We start from the raw sequence: 16,562 nt of genomic DNA on the forward strand, positions 1-16,562 counted from the left end.
GTCGATCTAAACTCACCAGGACGACCTATATGCAGCAGAAACAGAGATATAAAAACGAGAAAAAGAAAGAAAGATGAACACAACAGATTTTAACTTAAAAAAATATTATCTAATGTGAAAAAAGTAAAAAAATCACGGGAAACTAATTCAGAATCAAATTTCACTATGAAAATAATGGATATAAAATATCAAACTTCACCAATAATGGTAGTACACTTAAACCTCACCTACAATGGTGGTATTCTCTCAAACTTCCCTAAAAATGTCTAATACTCAAACTTCTCCCAAGAAATGCTCTCAAAATTATCTCAAAGTGTCCAATCCTAGCCCCTCATAAAACACAAGCTTATATAAGAGAAGAGGAAAGATACTAGAATATCAAAAGTGAGGATTAGGGTTTATTGAGCCTCACTCGCCAACATTGGGCCTTGTGCAACATTAAGAAGGAAAAACCCAACAAATCTTTCTTTCTGACTTCAATGTGTCGGCATCAGCAATAACCGGCACCTTCACAGCAGTCTTCAAATTTTACTCCTGGTATCGCCTTTGTCATCATGTCTGACCAATTTAGGCCGGTGTGCACTTTGACGAGTTCTAGCTCTCCATCTTGCACCACATTCTGAATCCAGTGATACCTCACATCTATATGTTTAGTGCAAGAGTGATAGGTCAAATTCTTCGCAAGATGAATATCCCTTTGGTTGTCACATCTCAGCTCGTACTTGTCTTGTTGATGGCTAAGTTCAGATAGAAACTTCTTCATCCACACCATTTCCTTATAAGCCTCAATCGCGACTATAAACTTAGCATCAGTCATAAAAAGTGCCATATACTTCCCCAATTCGGATTGCCAGGAGATAGCTACTCCTACAAATGTCATCAAATATCTTGTCGTCGACTTCCTTGAGTTGGCATCTCCCCCTGAATCAACATCTGTAAAGTCTTGAAACTCAGATTTACCTTCTTTGCCAGGGTTTGACAAATATCAGCTTACCATTCCAACAGCATACGCCAAGACTGGTCTCGTACAAACCATTGCATACATCAAGATTCAGATGACGGATTGGTATGAGATCTTCAACATGTCGTCTTTTTCTTCATCAAATCTCTGACACTGCTTTTGATTCATCTTAATGTGTCTGGCTAATAGGGTGCTAATTGTTTTGGATTTGTCCATGCTAACATGCTTCAAGATCTTCTCAATATTTTTTCTTGACTCGGCTATAGTAGCCTTTTAGGTCGGTCTCAATTATCTTGATTCCGAGTATATGCTTTGTAGGGCTGAGGTCCTTCATTGCGAAGGACGAACTTAACGCCTTTTTCAAGGCGTTTATTCTCTACTTGTCTCGCCCTACAATCAGCATGTCATCAACATATAAAAACAAAATCAGAAAATCTACATCTTCACACCTCTTCACAAACACGCAGTGGTCGTTTTCATTAACTTGTGCTCAGTCATTAAGCATTCGAATTTCTTGTACCATTGTTGAGGTGCTTTTTTTAAGCCGTATAGGATTTTCTTAAAATGGCAGACCAAGTCTTCTTGTCTCGGAGCGCGAAACCTTTCAGGTTTCCCCATATATATCTTCACTTCTAGGTCTCCGTGAAGGAATGTCATATTCGCATCCATTTATTCCATTTTGAGGTCCATTGAAGCCGCTTTGCTAACACGGTTCAGAATGAAGTCATCTTCACCACTTGAGAGAATATTTCTTCAAAATCAACTTCTTTATTTTGATTGTAGTCATTCACCACAATCATGACCTTGTATCTTGGCTTCTGGGTGTTATCTTCATGCTTAATTTTGTAAACCCACTTGTTCTTCACAGCTCGTCTTCCCTGAGGCAAATTGGTCAATTCACAAGTCATATTTTCATGCAAAGACTTCATCTCATCCTACATTGTCTTCTCTCATTCTTTCTTATATGAGGTCATCATGGCCTTATCATAACTTTGTGGTTCTCCATCTTCAGCAACAACAGTATATTCATCAAGAGGGTACCTTGTAGAAGGTCATCTCACTCGTGTTGAGTGTCTTGGTTGTTCTTCAGATTGAGAATCTGGCTCATCATGCTCATCTTGGATCTCATCATCCCAGACCTCATTAACTTTTTCGTTTTTAACTTTTTCTTCATTTTCATCATTTGTTTCTCCCCAAGCTTCAGCTCGGACAACAAGAGGGACAGGTTCTTATCTTAGGACAGAAACTTGGACTTTGGTCTTTGACATGTCTTTAATAGTCTCATTTTCATGAAAGATCACACTCGTATGAATTCACATCTCGGAGAACAGAGGTAAATGCATTCCTTCGTCTTTGTATTGAGATTCAGCTTTTTGTCATTAAGGATATGCATGAAAGCTCGATATCAAAATACCTTGAGGTGATCGGCCACTTTTCGACCTATCCACGTTTCTTCGGGAATTTCTCCTTCAAGTGGTTGTGATGGTGAGAGGTTTATCAAATCAACAGAAGTTCAGAATGCTTCACCCCATAAAAATTTCAGCAACCCTGCATTGGATAGCATACTCTGGACCTTCTCTTTGATAGTCCTATTCATCCTTTCAGCAACTTCATTCAGCTGATGAGTCCTGGGAGGCATCTTCTCAAGTTGGAACCTAACTGCTCTACAGTAAAATCAAATGGGCAGCAATACTCACCATAATTATCAGATCAAACATCTTTCAACTTGTTGTCAATCTCCTTTTCCACCATAGCATGAAATTATTTGAAAGCTTGGAGTACCTGATCTTTCGATTTCAACAAATATATCGACAACCTGCAGGAATAATCATAAATAAAAAGGAACAAAATACTGAGCTCCACAAAGGGATCTTTCTGACTTGGAACATACGTCAGTATGGACGAAGTTAAGAACGTACCTACGTGGCTATGTTGCGATTTTGGCAAATATATCGATCGTTTCAAGTAATAAAAGTGTGAGTAGAGTATCGTTCCCACGAGGATTAATGCATCAAATACTATTCTCACTATTCCCTCTAATTTGGACAAATCAATTGGTTGTTGAGAATAATTTTTGAATTAAAATGAAAAATAAAAGAACATAAAATAATTGCAAGAAAATCAAGAACATTCAAGAATAACCAAGAACGCAAAGAAAGATATGAATAAAGATTGTAATACGAAGTTGTAGCTAGGATGCACTTCACCTTTGATCCTCCTTTAGAAATCTGAATTAATGCTTATAATTTATAAACTCATTAGTTCAGACAATTCATCTTTCTCAAATCAATTAGTTAAACCCTAATGTCTTAGTGTATTTAACTCTTTAACTCAATTAGAATCCTAGTGTCCTAATAATCCCTCTTGAATCAAGCATTAAGTGGATGAATTAAAAAAATCTGCAATTCATACAAGCCTATGTCTAGATTATGCACAAATTATTATTTTACCCCAGCCTGAATTAAAACCCCAATATATTTATTGCGAGCTCTAACTCTCAAAGCCCCATAAGAGTGATCAATTCTAATAAGGATATGGAAAAATTCATTAAAGGTAAAATAAAACTAATTGAATTAAAATAATTATAAAAATAATTCAGAAATCATAAAGGATTCACAATGGATCCATGTCCCTAACTACAAAAGAAAATCAGCCTGACATAATTAACTTAAACAAAACAAAGAAATAAAAAGAAGAAGAACTCATAAAGAAGAAGAAAATCAATGTTGCTCAGTCTCCTTTAAGCTCCCCTCTCTCTCAGATCTCCAACTCTGGTATCCAGTGTTCTCTTTCTTCCTCTGAATATGCTTGCCTATGTCCCATTGTGTCTTTGTATTTCCAAGAGATGCCTTTTTATAGGAATGAAATCATATCTTTTAATTTTTCATAATATCTTCAATGGGATCTCACTAGAATCTCTAATCATATATTTGATCCAATCCTTCAAATCTTTCCCTTTTTATTTAATGGAAAACTTTCCTTAAAAATATTCAAACGAGGATTTGATGAGATCTTGAATGGTGATACAAATAGTCAAGAATCAAACCCCTATGAAAATAATGGGTAAAAATATCAAGCTTCACCAATAATGGTGGTACACTCAAACCTCACATACATTGGTGATATTATCTCAAACTTCTTTAAGGAGGTCTAATACTCAAGTTTCTCGCTAAATGTGCTCTCAAAATTGTCTCAAAGTGTCTAACTCTAGCCGCTCGCAAAACACAATCTTAAATAAGAAAGGAGGAAAGATTCTAGAATATCAAGAGTGGAGATTAGGGTTTTTTAAGCCCTAAGTTTCTCAAGTTACTTGAGTCTCGGTCACCAACATTGGGCCTTGTGCAACATTAAGGAAGAAAAACTCAACACTCGTTTGGTTATAAGAATTGTTTTATTAGAATACTTGTATTATGTAAATAAAAAAATGAATACTTGTATTATTGAATAACTTTTATAATATTAAATTTTACAAATCTAATTATTAAATTAAAATTTCTCTTTAGATATCTAAAGTTTGTAAAACTTTTTAAATTATTAAAACATCATTCAGTTATTGTATTTTAAGTAATAACGTAATTTTTACATGAGAAAAATGTTTTTAATACATATGTGCATGTCAATTATTAAATAAGAAGCATATTAATCACGGACTCATCGCGACAGACTTTTAAAAAAGAAAGTTATATAATTTATTTAAAATAAAAATATTTTATTTTTTGGTGCAAAATATTAAATTTACATTTTTTTTAGCAAACTAAAATTCTATGTTAAACGTTATAATTTATAGTGCTTTAATTTTAAATAGTTATTAAAAGCCATAAACTATAATATAACTATATAAGTATATTTTTTAAAAGGGTTTTATTTTTCTTATATCACTTAAGAGAAATTTTATCTCCTACTTTCTCTTCGATTTTTGTGCTCTATTTTTTTCTCATTTTTAAAAAATAAAATAGAATGGTTCCACCATTTGTTGTTAGAGTAGGAGAGAAGATTTATCTTATGTGATATAAGAAAAATAAAACCCTTCTTAAAGATTACATCCAAGAAACATATAAATGTGATTATCGCATTAACTTACGAGGAATACATTTTTCATGTTACCTATATTATATTGTTTCATGTAATAAAAAAGAGAGTAAAACCTATTAAGAAAAAGAAAAAGAAAACATTTCATTCATTTTTTATGTGTTGCATAGAATAAATGGAAAATATATTTTTTAACTTATGTCATTTTTCTCTCATAAAGAGGTGAGACTCATATATTTATATTTTTTTGTCCATATTTTCTCTTCTTTTATCTATCTCTTTTGCGACTTAAAATGACATAATTTTACATCCTTTAAATTGATAAATATTTTTTTTAAAATAAATATATTTCTCTTAATTTATACTTTATGCAGTGATCTTATCTACTGGCATGTGCTAATCCAAATTATCATAGCTACATGATTCAGCAATCAGGTGCAGTGTCGTTGATAGTACGTCTAGGGCATCAAATCAAAAATTTACTGTGATCGCCAGCACCGAAGAACTGAAGGTCAACCGTGAATAAAGATTTATTTGTCACAAAAAAACAGAATCATGAAAGAATGAGAAATAAAAATAAATAAATAAAACGAAATACAAAATAATACAGACAAAATTGACGAATATAGAATATAGAGTCTAGCCTGATTTGAGACCGCAAGCAGAACTGAAACAATCTTTCCCGACGGCGAGGGTACCAGAATTCCACAGCCTATTGCATGCATCCTATTCCAATCCTTTTTTAATTTTCCTCCTTTAAAAACAGAATCTCGTTCAAAAATATTATTTTAATTTCTTACACATAGGTAAAGACAAGAAGAAAATTTAATTACTCAACAATCCAATTTTTATTAAACTCATATTCATCGTTAATTCGTCGGGATATTGATTATTGGGGTCATTGATTCAAGCGGTAAATTATTTATTTAACAGGTTAAATCGAATTTATATAAAAATGTTATAAATACAATAATAGGTGACTTTTAGCATTAAAATCCTTTTAAGCATCGTGGTAAGTATTTTTATTTAGCTCCAACGGTATCAATTCAATACCACAGTTCGCTCTGGTTTGATAACAGTGAAAGAAACTACTATTTTTAAGTGTTTTTTTTTTACTTTTAAGATATTAGATACTTGTTTTCTTAAACAAAAAACAATATGTTGTCATTAATAACTTTTTAATATATACATTTTATTATATTCTTTTTTGAAAAATATAAATGTTATTATGAACGTGTTCATTTTTAAAATTTTAAATTTATATTCTCTTTTGATCTTATTATTTGTATCACCATATTAATTTAAACATTTTAATATTTAAAATTATAAATTCTTCCTACTTAAAAAAAACTCGGATTTTCCTCATTAATTTCTAATTTTTTTTTGCGGTACACTAATTAATTTCTATTTCAATTCCGATGTCAATATTCTTAACATATTTGTTAACATTTTTTAAAAAAATATTATCATATTCTTGCACGATCTGCCGAATGGCCCAGCCTTGTTAACTTTTAACGGATAAAGACTAGCCGGCCCAACCAAGTCTAGCAGACCAACCTTTGAAAACGTGAATATTAGCTTATATTAAAGAAAAACAAGTTGACAGATTCCCGAAAGAGTTTTTGAAAAATAATTACTTAAAAAAATTAAAACAAACATACACGTAATTATGTAGCTTAAAGATCAACATCATGTATCATTTATCTCATTAAAAGTTCTTGTTAAAATTAATTTGACCTGAGACCTAACCTTAGAATAAAGAAGCTTGACCTTTTCTATATCAAAAATAACATTATTCAATAGTTTCTTCGATAATTCCGTGTGCAAGAAGTTTTATAGAAGGCAAAAATATTTAGATGAAAAAGATTAAAATAAATAAATTTCAATAATAAGTTTACGAATTAAGACTAAAGTTAACAAAAGTTCCTTGTAATTATTCAAAATTTGTGACTTTTAAACAATAGTTCGCTTTTTCTACAGTTAAAGTAGATAACTTATTGTTATCAAAAAAAAAAAAAAAAGTAGATAACTTATCTATATTAAGTCTAAAATGACGTCGTTTTGAGGCGAAAATCAATGTATTTTTTGTAATTATAATTTATTTCAGAGTTATAATAGTCTTTTTTATTATAATTTTTTAACCCGATACCGTTTTGGGAGCAAATATAGAAACATTAAAGCCTTTAAACAAACGGTCAAAATCATGAAATACCGAGACGAAAGTAAGATATAATTTTAAAACAAATAAAATTATACACTTATTAGTCAATTTGAGACAACTTGGTTAAGTTTTAAGAAGATGTGCAGGTTCAAACCCTACATTGCATTCTATTCTCTTTTCCTCTCCCCCCTTCTCCTTGGTTTCCTTAGGGCTGCTCCCAAAGCCCACCTCAGCGGTGGATCCTCTTTTAAAAAAAGAAGTCCATACACATCCATATCATACGAGGGCAATTATCACTATTCATTAAAAAAAACAATCGTGCAAATTTCAAAAGTAAGTCGTACCTGTTTCTCAACCAAAAGTACAGTTTAGTCTCTTTATTTCATTTTTAACTATTTTTTCTTTTAGATTTAAGACAATTATTTACTTTTGCAAAGTCCATCTGCATTTGAAGTCCAAAGGTCCAAAAGCACGATGTACCCTATTAGGCTATTAACAATAGAATGCAACTGCTTTATTAACAGTTCTAATTAATCACCGGAATGAGAATAACCTCCTATAATGTCTAATATTAATATTAGAGTAAATACCCTTTTTTATCCTCAGAAAATTTCACGATGTCCGCTTTAGTACCGAGCAAATAAAAAGACCCATCCTAGTCCCTAAGAAATTCAAAATGTACCCATTTTAGTCCTTTTAAGAACTAATATGAGTCTTTTTTGAATTTGTGAGAGACCACGATTTCAACTAAATGGATTCATTTTGAATTTCTTAAGGACCACGATGGGCCCTTTTATTTGCTAGGGACTAAAGCGGGCTTCGTGAAATTTGTTGAGGACCAAAAAGAGTATTTACTCTTAATATTAAGATGACCTGATCATTGGATAAATCTCAACCATTTAATTATAAGTCAATGGTCTACAATTAATTTAAATATTTATACTTTTTCATTTTAAGAATTTTGTCATTAAAGTGACAATTCAGAGAATTCATTCCCATAAATCACGCCATTAATATGGAAAATTTGATTATAGAGAAGCAATTGTCATGCATTTAAGAACTTTTGATAGGTAGACCAGATGTATAACTTCTGGCCACAAAATAACTAGCAATGAGTACCACAATACGTATCCCTCCTTTTTATATATTACTTACAACCTTTAGTCTACCAAATTATGATTTTATTAAATATTAAAGAAACATACTTTGGTCCGTTTTGTTTTGTTTTTTTCGACCAAAAGCAGTCCTTATAGCCCGTCAGTCGTATACTAAAGTGTTTCAGGATGCCTAATTCGAACCAATAATTTCAAATCAAATAAAACTTAGAGAGTTATTAATCTTATGTCACATAAAATAAGTATCTAATGTGGCTAAAACAAAGTTGTGGGGCCCATAATATTTAAAAATATATAAAAAAAAAAAATGAACACAAGATTCCATAAGTGTGTAATATAAGATAGTTGTGTTATGTGACATAAGACAACTATTTTCCTAAAACTTAATAGTATCGGGCAGGTCTTTCTTTTCTTTTTTTTGAATAAAAGAATGAAAATTAAACACTTAACAAACTACTGAAACCTCTTACCACAACAAGACCAAACCTAATGGCTTTGAGCAGGCCTTCTCAACATTTACTAAGGTTAATGGTTTAGAAGGATCCAAATTAAAGAAGCATCGTAATATTCCAAAATTAAGTACAGCAATACAGTTTTTCTTTAGCAGATGGGAATACAGTTTTATCTGATGATAAAAATACGACAAATAAAACAAATAATATATTTCTTTAATATTAAACACACACACTATTGTTTAAATTCATTGACCTTTCTTTTACCAAAATAAAAAATAAAAAAATTCATTGACCTTTCAAGTGTCAATATGCACCTTTAAAACAACCTCTTAATTAAATTTGAACAATACTGTAATATTTTAATTTAATAAAATCCAATTGTATACATTTTTCTTCAGAATTAGCACATCCCTTGATCCATTATCCACATCTATGATTGTATAAACTCCAAATTAATAACTTAAGATAGTTCCAATAAGCTGGTAACCTGCATTCTATGCAATTGCCTTGCAATGATATTAAATAAATAATGCATGAATCTACTCGAGACAGCATACATTTGGCAACATAATTTTTTTTTTTCATTTTGAATCAAAGACACCTAATTTACCATTTCTAGAAGGACAATGCATTTCTATAATGTCAAAAGAAAATTGTCACTGTGGTTCAATTATTTTTAACTTTATAATCTGCACAGCAAACATATCAATCCAACCTTGAAGGGGGTAATAACTTGCTCTATCCATCCATGTTAGCATCAAAGGCTTTACAACTATAATATAACGCGAATTAACACCACACTTAACCCACATTGGACTAAAAGATCAATATGCCCTGATTGCATCTGCGAAACAAATAATAATCATTCTAACTTGCTAAAAGCCCAGCAAACAAAGGAAAATGCATTTCAATGAAGTAAGGTGCAAGGAACCCATGAAGGAACAGTATGTGATAGTGGAAGGGGAACAGAACTACTGCAAAGAAAGCAAATAGCACCAACTGTGAAAAAGATTAAAGGAAGAATAAACAGAAAAGGAATTGCATGAAATTATTTTACAGATGCCTGAATCCTCTACTGATAAAACTCCTTGACTAAACATGACAGTTTGCTAATCTACATATTTATGACACATAAAAAGGTATCTTCACAAATTAAAACTAACAAGAAAAAAGAAAAGTGACTAGCTCTTACAACATCTAGCAAAGAATATGCCAACCTTTCATAGCCCAGAAGTAGCAGTCAGGAAGTATTTACCAACATGAATTAAGGCCCAAAGACCCTTTAGTTCTGTTAACTAGAAATTTCACCATTGCTTCCTTTAAAACTCGAAGAGTCAACATCCTGCTTTACACCTTGAGGTGATCTCACATTGCCTGGAACAAATCCATTGGCATTAAAAGGTTGATCAAATTTCAAATTTGTTGCAGACCCAAGAATGCCATTGTACCCCCAGGTTCCAGCACCATTACCTACCATTCCAACCCTACCACCCACATATCCAAAACTTGGTGAAGCATTGGCATAAGGCACCTGACATGTCTGAGGACCAGTTATCATGGGCCCATACCAGAAGTTCCTAGAAGCATCAGATGGAACTGCATATCCATTCCCCCCATACCCACCCATCGGGTACCAGCAACCATAGGTGTTTGTTCCGTACGCATATACCCCATCACTGCCATACCAAGGCATTGGAGCAAAGCCAGGGAGCATGTTCCTAGGACTATAATGAGGAAAACTTTTAGAGACTCCTCTTTCACTCTTATATCTTAATTTATTAAAACCCTCATAAACATGGTTTCCGTCTTTTGGAACAGCCCTCTTGACCTCCACTTGTCTACCATTCAAGTCATGAAAGCTTTTCACCATAACGCTTTGAACGGATTCTTCTGAATCGAATGTGATGAACCCAAACCCCCTCGGCCTGTGAGTTACACTATCCTGCATCACCACTACATCAGTTATACGACCGAACCTCTCAAAGTATTTCCTAAACTCCTCCTCAGATATACCAGCAGGTAAACCACCTACAAAAATCTTTTTAGTCCTAATGTTGTCACTGCTACAGTCATTACTAATATAATTACTTCCCCCTCTATTATGTAATTGGTTTTGGTGTTGCTGTTCATTTCTGGGTATTGCTTTTTTCACTTCTACCTACACACAAGCAAACAGAACTAACCATAAATCAAACAAACCCATCAAGAAAGCATATAGGGTTTGACTTTCCTCAAAATTTGTAAAATGTGTGTGGTGTGTTGAAAGTAAAATAATATTTTTCAAGTGAAACAAGACAAGAGGACAAACAGAGAAAGTAACTAACTAACTAACTAACTAACCGTTCTTCCAAGTATAACATGGGAGTCTTGAAGGGCTTTATCAGCCGCAGAGAGATCAGAGAACGTGACGAAGCCAAAACCTCTAGGGCTTCGGGTGCTGCGGTCTATGGAAATGGTGGAACCCGAAACGGTGCCGTACTTGGCGAAGTGGTGCTTGAGAATATCTTCGTTGGTGTCCCGAGAAATTCCCCCTACAAACAGCTTCGCTCTATCAGAATCCATCTTCAAATTCATTTCTAGTTTCTACTGTACACAATCCCTAAATCCCCAATTCAATCACAAACCCTTTCCTATTATTTCCTTCCCTCGTTTCTCCCACTCGTAAACTAACTCCCCATTAAATGCGATTTTGTTATTTGGGCCCTAGCAAGCCCATTTTACCTTTACCCCCTTACACTAAATTTTTGTCCACATCGTTTTCTGACATCTTACCCATCCCGTCCTCAACTTTATGGCCCAAACTTCACCCGAGGAAACAATAAAAGCAATTAAATGCAAATATTCATTAAAATAATATATTAATTAGCAACAAACTAACTACTAATCAATTTTTTATTTTATTTTTTAAGAAATATAACCTCAAACATTTAAAAGAAAAAAAAAAAAAGTAGTTGGTAGACGGACACAATCCAACCGTCCTCAACCCAAGTAGGGTTTTCTAAACAGCTCATTTTTATAACACGTCACGGATTATCATATTTTATACAAAGCCCATTATTTTTTATGAGAAACATGGACTCGCACTGGCTAAAGATATATAAAGCTAGTCAGTATAGCAAATTAACGAGAGACTTTTCTTTAAAAAACAAAAACAAAACTCTTGTAAGTAAGTTGGTGTTTAAACTTTAAAGTAAATAAACAATGGTGTATCCGGTATTGGTTTAATTCATAATGCGTCGTGATTTTAACCCAAAATATAATCTAAAGGGTAAATATCTTATTTTATTAAACGGCAGAGAGGATAATGTTTCCCTTTTGGGGTAAAATATCTCAATATAATAGTAACCGATTGAACAGGGAGAATAAGAGCACAACTTCAAGATCGGTGGTCTCAAGCTAAGGCTATGAATCAATGGGTAGGTGTAAGGGTATAATTTGGCAGCGTGAGAAGGGAATTTAACAAAGTAATAGTATAATCAAGACTTGAGTGTGATGTTAACTATGATGTCTCCTTCTCAAGGATTATAACATTTATAATAAGGAGAACATTTCCTATCCTAATGAGTCAAAATGTTTTTGTTCCGTGATCCCACGATGGTGTAATGCAGCATGATCACTTATGATAAGAGGGGCACGTTTGCTTGGAAAACAAAAATGAGATAGAATGGTGTAAATATAACCTTAATTCTTCAGTGAAGCTAGTAAATTGAGTCTCTGAATGGATTTAATATGCCCTATCCAAAACAATATCAAATTACACGATAGCATTTTAACAAGCACATAATAAGAAAGCAAAGCTTGAATCCATGACTAAAGACAAAATATAAAACATTTCGCACATTTTGTTGGGGAATATCATATCCCCTTTTCCATGTGATATTATAAATAATAATAATCAAGGAAAAACATCAAACAAATCACATAATTAAACTCAATCGGACCTAATATGCTTACATCTACATAAAAAATATTAAGTTTACCAAAATAAATATTACAATACATTTTTTACTCAAATAAAGCTGCAAATCCCCCATAACTACTTTTGAAAGGATAAAAAAGGCAGTGGCGGAGCCAGGCTACAACCAAAGCCCGGGCCAAAAAATTTATTTTTCTTAATTTTAGTTAATTCATATCATAATATATTTAAATTATATTAAATACAAAACACTCGAGCAGTAAGCATAAAAAAAATTATAGTTTTATTAAATATTTTTAAATTTTATTGGATATATTTTAGGAAAAACTTCAAAAAAATCTCTTTTAGTTTTCTTAATTATCACTTACCCCCTCACAAAATTTTTGAATCATTTACACCCTTATTTATATTTTTTTATCACTTACCTTCCTGACTTAAAGTTTTTTTCTCATTTTTTCCCCAACTTAGGGGGTAAATGATAAAAAAAACTTTAAATCAGGGGGTAAATGATTCAAAATTTTGAAGAGAGAGTAAATGATTATGAAGAAAGTTATAGGGTTTTTTTTTTAAGTTTTCACTATATTTTAATTTTTTTTAATATAAATGGAAATAGAACACATAACTTAATACAACTTACTCAAATCTTTCACTAAATATATTTTAATTTTTTGATAGGGACAAATTACAAATTTTAGCCCGGGCCAAATTACAATTTTAGATTGGACCAAATTATAATTAATTATATAATTATACATGATAAATATAATTTGTTAAAATTTAGCCCGGACGAGGCCACACTCACGTACAACATGGCTCCGCCACCGAAAAAAGGTATAACCCCTCCCACTCTATAATTTTTGCACAAATAATATCATAAAACCACTTCAAAGAACTTTTAAGATTCACAAAGTTGCAAACCTTTTATTAAGCTAAATTCCAAGATCAAAGTCAACTTTTGAAGACAAAGTTGCAAAGTCATCACTGCAACATGACTTACAATTTATTCTCATGCCTCGAACAATTTCTTAATGGACTTTGTTTTTCTCCTTTCACATGAGAAAAGAAATTCTCCTACACACATGTTTAAAGTAGGTCCCACCATTAAAAAATTAAAAAAAAAAAAAAAAACAATGCACATATATCGATGTATGAGTGACATGAGAAATGCTTTCTCCATCAACATAAGAAAGTATTTTCCCTTTTTTGATACTAGTATTTATAATTCATAAAAATTGACTTGACAAATAACCATTTTGCCACACTCTTTATATTTTTCTTCATTTTTATTATATATCTCACATATCTTGTATATCTTTTATATATATTAATATTTCACATATCTTAATATTTATACTTTTATACTTTATATATTGAAAAATTACAACTTCTGAAGAAAAAGTCCTTGCAAACGGATTGTAAGCTTTGCTTTTGATTGGCAGCCAATCTCAGCTCTAGACAAGTTATTCTTTTATAAATTACATGTTATGAACCCAAGAACAGTTACCCTCCTAGCTCCTCCTTAGATCTCGATGCAGAATGTTGTCTGTCAAAATCAGCACAAAAACTTTTCTTTTTACAATCCAACAAGTTGGTAATAGCAAATAATCATATTCAAAAATTTCATGCTTAAAAAAGTGCCTTAGAGTATATGATACGTTTGTCCTATATAAGCAACCAACATCGGGACTCTCTCCGTTACATTATTTTATTCTCTAACTTTTAATAGGTGAAGTTATGAAAATAATTAAATAAATCAAGAAGAAAATCTTCCCACCCAACCATTTTTGTGAGTTACTTTAACCACACAGATATATTAATGTCTAAAATAGTGGAGGATTTCTGAACATGTAAACAATGGTGTTTGACTCGTTTGAGGAAGGGGAAACAGTTAAAAGAAGAAAGATAAAACCAACACAAAATTTATTCAGAGGTACACAATCCCAAGATTTCCTCACATGCTGGGTTGCAGCTCAAGGTTAATTAAAGCAAGAGGCATTTTATTAGTATAATAATATTCGGTTTAATGCGTGCGAATATTCGGTAATTTCACCTCCTTCCCTTTGCAAAAAGAATTATTAAATTTGAAGAATACGTGAACGTATAAGAATCCACATTAAATCATTTATCTAATAAAACTTTTCCGATCCACTATTTTAGTTTAATTCTCTTGCGCGTGACGGAGGATTTGAATAACCCATGTTGTTGGATATTCAGGAGTGTCATGACTATTTACGTAGAATCGTCTGTTAATAAGCCTTCTATCAATTTATTGTATGTAAAATAGTCCAATGTCAAAATAAGCCTTTATTACTAATTTTCTTCTTTTAAGTTACAAAGGATAAATTTGACATTTCGTGGCTTCAAGAGCGCTTTTGTAATTAAACAAAGGGATTAATTATTTGGTAATGTGATTTGGAATATGGAAAACGGTGGCATGAGAAACATCCTTTAGGAGTTTACCAATTGAATTCGTCTAGGTTTTACCAATATTTATTTGAATAATTTATCTTAGCAAGACAATACACGTATATAATACTCAGAGCTCTGGCTACTTGATCTCCAAACAAGCATTTCTTTTCTTAGGGTTTTGGGTCGTTTTAAAAATAACGAAGGCAAAGCTAATGGATGCCATGAGTGCGGCACGAAACCCAAATATTTATTTAATCATGTTTGAATGCCTAAAAAATAACTACTATTTAATTAATTAATATAAATATATAAATATATCATGACTTCCAAGTAGTTGGGTTCAATAAACGTTCCATTTGTTGACTTCATTTTTTATTTTTTTTTGGACATGTAAGGAAAAAAATAACAAAATAAAAAACTCCTACTAAGGATTACAGAGAATGGGTATATGGAGACACCGATTGAGTCCCTATGCAACAGACTTATATAATTCGGAGGGATCCACATTCCAATCTTCATTCAATGCATTTTTTGCAATGTAGTCTGCAATAAAATTACCTCCTTAACAATATGAGACACATTTACCGTCCAGTTTTGCTTGATTAGTAATAAGACCATTTACTAGAGTGGCAAGGGGATGCTGATTCAATACAACCCCTGCCAATAAGAGTCGCCGTCAAGCCAAACATTTCGAAATCATACCTGAGGCCAACTTAAAACCTAGTAAGGCAGCCTAAAAGTTAGCTCAAGGGGTGGGAGAGTCCAATGCCTTATAAAAGTCAGATTAGTTGTCCACATAATCAATGTGAGACTATTTATCTCAACACGCCCCCTCACGCAAGAGCCCTTTGGGCTAGAAGCGTGGAATTGCACAGGCCCAATTTTTGGTTTACCTTTTTGTGCTTTTTTTATTTTAATTCCACTTGAAAGTGGGGGGCCGTGAGAATCAAACTTGTGACCTTTTAGTCACTCAAGCTTCTGATACCATGTAAAGAACTTATGATATACCACCCCAAAAGTTAGCTCAAGGGGTGGGAGAGTCCAAGGCCTTATAAAGGCCACATTAGTTGTCCACATAATTAATGTGAGACTATTTATCTCAACACGCCCCCTTACGCAAGAGCCCTTTGGGCTAGAAGCGTGGAATTGCACAGGCCCAATTTTTGGTTTACCTTTTTGTGCTTTTTTTTTATTTTAATTCCACTTGAAAGTGGGGGGCCGTGAGAATCAAACTTGTGACCTTTTAGTCACTCAAGCTCTGATACCATGTAAAGAACTTGAGATACACCACCCCAAAAGTTAGCTCAAGGGGTGGGAGAGCCCAAGGGCTTATAAAGGCCACATTAGTTGTCCACATAATCAATGTGAGACTATTTATCTCAACAGCTATCACCTGATGATTTCATATTCTTCGATTAGATGCTAAAATAATAATTCGGAAGGTTGGCCTAAAAAAAGGAATATTTTTCGTGTTTATACCTTTGTAATATTATGACAGCCGAAAATTAATCATTTG

General features: G+C 32.6%; 1 protein-coding gene across 3 annotated transcripts; it reads right to left on the minus strand.

The window, feature by feature from the left end:
* Positions 1-9,620: 9,620 nt before the first annotated feature.
* On the minus strand, positions 9,621-11,361 carry LOC133314556 (heterogeneous nuclear ribonucleoprotein 1-like). 3 transcript variants are annotated; one of them, XM_061516045.1, is made up of 2 exons: positions 11,062-11,361; positions 9,621-10,663 (listed from the first exon to the last, which is right to left on the minus strand). In XM_061516045.1, exons 1-2 carry the CDS (start codon positions 11,293-11,295, stop codon positions 10,013-10,015), a joined length of 885 nt encoding a protein of 294 aa, XP_061372029.1. In that variant the 5' UTR covers positions 11,296-11,361; the 3' UTR covers positions 9,621-10,012. The 3 variants fall into 3 exon arrangements, with proteins under 3 accessions (XP_061372029.1, XP_061372027.1, XP_061372026.1); XM_061516043.1 differs by having other exon boundaries at positions 9,621-10,872; positions 11,054-11,222; XM_061516042.1 differs by having other exon boundaries at positions 9,624-10,879.
* Between the last annotated feature and the right edge of the window lie 5,201 nt (positions 11,362-16,562).

The sequence above is a fragment of the Gastrolobium bilobum genome, unplaced genomic scaffold (genome assembly GCF_033153095.1).
Source record: "Gastrolobium bilobum isolate Gb01-03AN ecotype WA unplaced genomic scaffold, APGP_CSIRO_Gbil_v1 utg10825, whole genome shotgun sequence".
NCBI classification, from domain to species: Eukaryota; Viridiplantae; Streptophyta; class Magnoliopsida; order Fabales; family Fabaceae; genus Gastrolobium; species Gastrolobium bilobum.

Coding starts and splice junctions, on each gene's coding strand:
- LOC133314556 (XM_061516042.1), bottom strand. CDS start 11,295: ATGAATTTGAAGATGGATTCTGATAGAGCGAAGCTGTTTGTAGGGGGA. Junction 10,880..11,061: donor ATGTTATACTTGGAAGAACG/GTTAGTTAGTTA, acceptor GCTTGTGTGTAG/GTAGAAGTGAAAAAAGCAAT.